We start from the raw sequence: 8,026 nt of genomic DNA on the forward strand, positions 1-8,026 counted from the left end.
TGTATGCATAAATTTAAGACACATTTTTTGTTAAGGCGTTTTATTTCAAAATCATTTGCTAAATAGCCAAATTTCTTGTCATTTACATTTATTCATAAGTTAAATGGAAAGTCAATTCCTAGTGAGTACTACAGTAAGTGTCAAGATCACATTTGAGGTCATATCATTCAGTATACTTCTGGACAATTTTCAAGAAACTTATAGTCACTGTGTTAAGATTTTTATATACCTAATTCATTACCGATAACTGTACATACAGGTATGATTTTTTTTAATCTATTTAATAGGTGTATGAAATCATGATCAAGGTATGTGAAATAGCAACAATGAGGGGTAGGTGTGTTGCGGGTTTCTTTTCCATACCTAACTTTTTACTTTTCAAAATGTTTATTATGCCCCCCCCCCCCATGAAGACGGGGGTTATATTGCTTTCCTGCTTTCTGTTGGCCGGTTAGTCAGTGTGTTGGTCCACCATCAGTTTCCGTTCATTTTCTTTGCATAGGTTGCACACATTGAAATTACACGTGATATACAGATTTATTAGGCCAGCTTCTGTTTTGGTTATGATCAAGCCATTTATGACAGAGGTATGCTTCCGACTTAGAAAATGTCAAATTGTTTGGGAGAGGGGGCATAAGTTTTTAAAAATTTCTCTTGTACAAGGACGGGTTGAACTTCGAATATCCTTGTTATTTTACAGGCAGGAGAATTCGTCTACAGATGAAGTTAGGGAAAGGACTTTGCATACTTCTGCATGTGCTTTAGATGAGTTTTCCATGATATAGACAAAATTCCTGCAGCAACAGGTTTCTGTAGGTTTTTATGGGTAATCTTTTTTACCTTCATCATTTAATTTGACCAACTTTTTGAAAAACCCAAGGCATATGTGTACTAATTATAAGATTCTGAAACTTGACCTACTTTTGATAAAATCAAGTCTTATATGCATAGTTTTTAAATGGTTCTTGATACATCACTTATGTGTATTCTTTTGTATTGTTTTAATATATTGTATTTGGTAGGGGAGTAAAACGTTCATAAAACCATATCTTTTCTAATTAAGTTTACCTTAATAAATGAATATGTTATAATTTATTTTATTTTATTTTAGCCAGAACATATACTACACATATACCACAAATTTCGGCCATCAATGTAGAGAAACACTCCAACCAGTGCATATTTACATGTACTACCAACGACTCCAATTTGTCCAAAAGTAAGAGAAATAACTGGAATTAAGACAAAGGGAAAGAAAATGTACCACAATGACAAGGAGATAAAAGCATTGAACAAACCGTCAAGTCTAACAAGCTTCATGGAATTTTTGTATATCAATGACAGTGCGGTGTTACTTGATCATAATATAAGAAATTATGTTTCTGTACTTTTTCATGCATTAAACTGTTTTGCAAAATTATAAAAAAAAAATTTCACACAGGTTCATAGTTTTCTAGACACTCTTCCATTGTTTAAACTAATCAAGCCAGGTCTCATAAACAACACAATTTTTTTTCGTTTAATATACCTGAAATAAAAGTTCAGGTATGGTATCATTTCATACAATTTGTATAAGATTAATTTTTAATATATATTGTATAATTTGGAAAAATAATTGAAATCTTTTTATAATTAATCTGTAAAACATGAAAATTTTGCGGAGAAAATCTGTTCCAGAGGAAATACGGGCTGAATATTTTCAAAATGGCTGCAGTCTTTTTTTTCTAAAACTTAAACACATAGATTGTTGTTATAGTTCATGTAAATACAATGGTTTTTTTTTATTTTCATTAGTCTTCATGTAGTAAAATATGTGACGGGGATTCATATATATCTTATTTTCTGTTGCTAGGTAATGGGCAATATCAGTGGCATTGTAAGGACATAAATTGTGAAACATTCACTTTTTTTAATTTTACAACTGAAAGTTTTTCAGGTAATATAAATAGATCATAAAAGTTGTGCCATGTTCATTTTTCATTTAGATTGATTTTATTGATTTGTAAATGGATACAAATTAAGAGTTGTCGTAAACATGAAAATTATGCAGACAAATGCTGTTCATGATCAGAGGTAATTCGTGCTAAATGTTTTCGAAATGGCTCCACTATATTTTTTTACTGAAACTTGGACACAAAAGTTGCTTGTTGATTTATTTTATGAAAAACCTATGCGTTTTTTACTTCCATTACTCTGCATATTGTAAAATATGTGATAACAATTCATATTTCTCATATTTCATTGTGTCGAATCGATGGACAAGATAGGTGCATGGCTATGGAGGGCATTTAATAAAACATTAACTTTTTTTCTTTTTACAAATAAATATTGTTCAAGTAATAAATAGTTCATAAAATATTGAACTATGTTCATTTTATATTTATATTGTTTTTTTATTGAATTGTAAATGAAGACAAATTAAGAGTAGTCACAAACATAAAGTTCTCAGCATATCAGATGAATTTCAGGCTAAATATTTTTTTTTAAAATGGCCCCACTCTTTTTTTTTCTAAAATCTGTACGCATTGATTGATTGTTATAGTTTATGAAAATAAATTGTTTTTTTTCTATCTCCATTACTCTGTCTGTGCTTTTAATTAGATTAAAATCTACAACTTACGTATTTTGGTGAGAAAAATTAGACGTTATGTGTGGCACTGCAAGTAAAGTGTTGAATTTATTAAAAAATATTTTTTTAAATTTAAAAAAAATATGTTACATGTTTGATAAATGTTATGCGGCAATAATGACTTTATTCAACACTCAGCAGAAAGACAACTATATAAGGATATGGTAAAAAGCTGTAATAACAAAATGAGAAAAATTGTGACAGCTATGGCTTTCCGTAGAAAAATTTTCACAAACAGGTGTTCTTATAAGCAAAGCAAGCAGATATAACATGTTGTACAATAATAAAATTCTTAAACTGTGTATAAAGTTAAGCATATTACTTAAAAAAAGATTATCATATGAATTCTCTCGAAATTACAGATGACAATACACGATTTTAAAAAAAACTGATGTACATTATGGCGCGCCATACTCTGAACACATGGAATTAAAAGATTTTACAAAATTTCAGAAAATGCAAAAGTTAGCATCTATAGCATTTAACACACAAGTAATATAGATAATAACCAAGAGATTTAACATAAAATAAAATCTAATATCAACTTACACTGTAGATAGCCGAGGTTCTGACAGAACGACAAATTCAACAAATGAGTATGGCGGCAATCTTGAACAAATTAAGTCGTACGAAAAATATTAGTCCGTTCTTTAGAATATTCTATAAAATATAATCAAATAGTAAAAAATGAAAATGAAGCCAAAACACTCCCCCTCTGATATCTGTCTTGATATCACAAAGTTTACACTATCAAGAGTTCACTCCTCTAAGAAAACTACCAAGTCCGTCACTGGTCTGATGTATGTTAGAGTCTTTCCGTCCTTGCTGACGCGAACTTCCTCCGTGCGAACTAGGTTATCCTTACCGGGAAAGACCTTGATCACAAGCCCCAGAGGCCACATGTTTCTATGAGTTTCTACGTCCTTGAGCAGTACGACATCACTCACATTAACGTTTCTTTGATCTTGATGGCACTACTTCCGAATCTGTAATGTGTGCACATATTCTGTTTTCCATCTGTCCCAAAACATCTTGGAAAGGCGTTGAACTCTTTTTCACTGCACTCTTAGTAGATCCTTAGCATCTGTGTTGCAAACTTCATCATTCATAGTGTCTGTCATTTGAGTAAGCAAGATGTTTGGAGTGAGAATGAAAGGTGAGTCTGTATCTGAAGGAATGGAGATCAGAGGGTGCGAGTTTATAATTGCACTCGTTTCTGCAAGAAAAGTAGATAAAACTTCATGGGTGAGTCCGTGAGTGCCATGTTCCTTTACATGTTGTCTAGGATACGGCGTGTTACTCCAATCATTCGCTTCCATACGCCACCCTTGTGTGACGTATGGGGGGATTAAAGATCCAGACAGATCCTCCTGAGTACAGCAAGTCTTTGATTGGTGGATCCTCTATGTTGATAGCATTGATACGTAGTGGATCAACAGCACCAATAAAGTTGGTTCCCTTTCCGAACGATACTCCTTCACACATCCTCGTAAGGCGTTGAATCTACGCAAGGCATTGATAAAGGACGAGGAAGACATCTCCTCCAGGACCTCAATGTGTACGGCACGTGTCACCAGACAAGTAAACAATGCCGCCTATCTCTTGCTGTTTGCGGAACCTCCTCTGGTTCGACGAGGAAACACTTCCCATGGCCCGAAGATATCTACACCGACTGACGTAAACGGTGGCTGTCCCGGTTCAATGCGATCTTCTGGTAAGTCAGACATTTTCTGGATGCTGCATTGCCTTCGTTGTCTTCTGCAAGTTACACACTTGTGAATAAGTGAAGAAACGAGACGCGTGCAGCCTGTTATCCAGTATCCCATTGATCTAACTTCCCTTCTGTAAAATGTCGACCTTGATGCCTAACTAGTTGATGGCATTTGCGAATCAACAAGGTTGCTAAGTAGTGCTTCCCTGACAGTAGGATAGAATTTTTGCAGATAGCATCTATTTGCAGGTGCTTCAAACGTCCACCTACTCGGATGATTCCTTCGTCATCGATGAATGGGTCTAATTAAGGTAAGTATGCTGCTGTTCTTCGGTAATGGTTGACTTGAGCGCAAGCAGTCAATTTCTTCAGCGTAGACTTCCTGTTGCACTGTCTTGAACAAGAAGTGCTCAGCCCGTTGATAGTAGCTCAATGATTTTGGCAAAATCAGTGATTTGTCTTCATTCCTGTACACTATAAAGCGTTTTAATAATGATAGGCTCTTCACCAAACGATCCCAGTCAGAAAATCGCTCTAATCTCGAAGTGCCCAACAATGGTCTGCACTCTGTCTTTAGACAAGTGGGTCGGATTTCCTTGTCTACTTGAGGTTCAACTAGTGGAAAGGTTATGGTTTGATCATCCTGATCACTCAGATGAACATCTACTGGTCCATTTAACCAAGTACTTGTAGCTACGTCCCCTGGTGACACTCCTCTGGTACCTTCATTAGCAGGGTTGAGATGAGTCGGCAAAAAGTGCCATTGATCTGGGTTGCTGAAACTCCGTATTCTTTCCATTTTGTTAGATACATAGATGAAGAATCGTCGCTTGTCATTGTTTACATAGCCAAGTATAAAACGACTATCACTAAAGTACTTCACTGAATCAAACACTACATCAAAATATTTTGTGACAGTTTGTGAAATTTCTACGGCAAATACGGCTGCATAATGTTCTAAGCGTGGAATGCTGTGACCAGACACTGGTGCAGCCTTCGACTTCCTGAGCACAAATCCAGTTTTAGAGGAACCATCTGGGTAGAGTACATTCACATAAGAAACAGCAGCTACTGCTTTCTCTGAGGCATCACAAAACGTCCAAAGTTCTTTTCTCACAGCCTTACTGAGGTATAGTACAGTCACATGGGGAATACATAGATCTTCTAGAGCCTTGAGTGATGAGCTCCACTCTATCCATCGTGACATGAGGTAGTCTGATAGTGGTTCATCCCAATCTACAGTTTCTGTGACTACTTCTCGCAGGATAAGTTTACCATTGATAATCACGTGAGAGAGGAATCCTAACGGATCAAAGATGCTGTTCACTGTTGAAAGTACGCCTCTACGTGACAGTGGTTTATCTTCTGTTGTAATGCTGAATTTGAACCAATCTGCAGTCACGTTCCACTGAATGCCAAGACTTCGTTACATTAACGGATTCTTATCGAGATCCATATCAAAAATATCCTTTACCAAGTCTTGTGGCTCAAAGGCACTCATCACTTCCAGACTGTTAGATGCAAACTTATGCAGCCGCAGTCCTCCGTACTCTCTCATAGCAGCTTGTGTTCTCTGTATCAAGTAGATAGCCTCGATTGTTGTTGAACATGATGTTAAGCCATCATCAACATAGAAGTTCCTTGTAATAAATTCCTATACATCTGCACCATGACTGTCCTTTGACATGTGAGCTATCTTCATCAAACCTGATGTAAAAACTGCAGGGGAGGGGCTATTCCCGCTATTCCCGAAAACATGTACTTCTATTCTATATTCTATTCACTTGCATCCAACTTCACTGTCCTTGTACCATAGGAATCTTAGGAAATCTCTGTGTTCTTCTTTTACGGTAAAGCAATGGAACATGTGTTGCACATCTGCTACAACTCCAATCATCTCTCTCCTGAAGCGAATCTAAACTCCAAGTAAATTGTTTGTGAGGCTAGGGCAAGAGAGTAGTTGTTCATTCAAAGTTGTACCTTCGTACTTGGCGGAGGAATCAAAAACACCCCTAATTTGATGAGGTTTTTGTGGGTAGTAAACCCCAAAGAGTGGTAAATACCACCGTTTTTGTTTCCGCTGTAATTGTGGTGCTTCTTCAGCATGATCGTTATCAAACAGCTTTAGCATAAAGGTTGTGAAGTGGTCTCTTTTAACTGGATTTTTCTTGAGACTAGCATCTGGAGCCCTCGCACGTCGTAACGAAAGTTCATAGTTGTTTGGTAGGGGTTGTCGAGGTTGACGGAATGGTAAAGGAGCTACCCAATTTCCATCTGGACCTGTGACTAACTCTTTCTTCTTAATATTCGTGAATATTCTATCTTCTACTGATGTTCCAATCTTGTTGTGACTCTGTACGCTGGAACAAAGCCTTGTCACGATCAGCGTCACTGTGTGTCTTGGCAAGGTCATTCTTCAAAAACTGATCCTTTACTGAAATAACCTGGTCACAAGGTTCAAGAATAGTTCTGCGGCCATTCTCAATAATGAAGTTTTGTACACTGTGGTGATTTTCGGAATGTGTTTTCCAGATAAACATGTATCACCGATAATCGTCAAGCCTAGTGGTGACCTTTGAGCAAAGGGTTCTACATCCTGTCCTATTCGTTGTTCTATCACATGATGAGCTTGAGGAAGATCTCTCCCTATCAGTAAAATGATTTTTTTTGAAGTGTCGACTGGTGAAAAAGAACTCGCAATATCTTGCATAAGTGAATAATGAACTGCCACTTCTGGGGTGGGAATCTCTAAATAGTTGTTTGGTATTTCATCACATTCCAGAACACATGGAAGTTGAAGTCTTGTCTGATGGTCTGCTGACTCAATGTACAATCCTGATTCTGTTCTGCCTGATGTCATCACCTGTCCAGAACACGATGTCATCAGATACTGTATTGTCTGTGATTTTATGCCCAATAAGTCAACCAAATCTTTCTTTGCTAAAGTCTTGTTACTTTGATAATCTAACATAGCATATAAAGAGATAGCTTTTCCGTGATAGGTCACTGTTGCAGGAACTATCCTGGCACAGGATTTTCCTTTGAATTCTCCACTAATTTCAATACAGCTACTCTTCATTGTTGTCACATGTTCACTGGGAACAACGGGTTGTTTAGGGGGTTCCTCCCCGCCATGGACTGGTGCACGTCTCTCTTTCTCAACACTGCCACTGGAAGTTGAAGCGCTGTCCACATGCAACCTGTGATGTGAGATTTACTTCCGCAGTCTTTAATTGCACTGAATGTTTGCATTGCATTCAATTTTTCTGTGAGTTGCAGAACAACGACATAAACATATTCTATGCTCTCGCATAAGTCTCCTGCGTTCTTCCAGACATTTCGACTTGAACACTCTACAGTTAGCAACACTGTGTTTCACCCCAGGTCCCTTATGAATAACACATTCATCATCCTTAGGATCTTGGGAATTAGCTGTTTCAGTCTGTTGGGTCACAGTTGTCTTTTTGGTGCTCACTTTTCCCTTGAATGCGGTCAATGGTTGTTTGTTACTGCCACTGTGATACTTAAAACTGAGATCATTTCTGATTCTGCTCATCTCCTTGATAAAGTCAACAAAGTTTATAGAGGAAAGATGGCGCCATGTGTATTTTTGTAATTTACAGCACGGTTTGTCCACTTTTCCTATATGGAATACGGTAATTTGGAAATTATTGTTCTTATTCCAA

The 8,026-nt window shown here is 36.9% G+C and overlaps 1 protein-coding gene across 1 annotated transcript; it reads right to left on the bottom strand.

The window, feature by feature from the left end:
• Nucleotides 1-4,626: 4,626 nt before the first annotated feature.
• On the bottom strand, nt 4,627-6,753 carry LOC134272258 (uncharacterized). The gene is made up of 2 exons (XM_062754507.1): nt 6,321-6,753; nt 4,627-5,732 (listed from the first exon to the last, which is right to left on the bottom strand). The coding sequence occupies exons 1-2, from the start codon at nt 6,751-6,753 to the stop codon at nt 4,627-4,629; spliced, it is 1,539 nt and encodes a 512-aa protein (XP_062610491.1).
• Nucleotides 6,754-8,026: the final 1,273 nt, after the last annotated feature.

This window comes from Saccostrea cucullata, unplaced genomic scaffold, assembly GCF_032062105.1.
Source record: "Saccostrea cucullata isolate Sc308-1 unplaced genomic scaffold, CSIRO_AGI_Scuc_v1 ctg1353, whole genome shotgun sequence".
NCBI classification, from domain to species: Eukaryota; Metazoa; Mollusca; class Bivalvia; order Ostreida; family Ostreidae; genus Saccostrea; species Saccostrea cuccullata.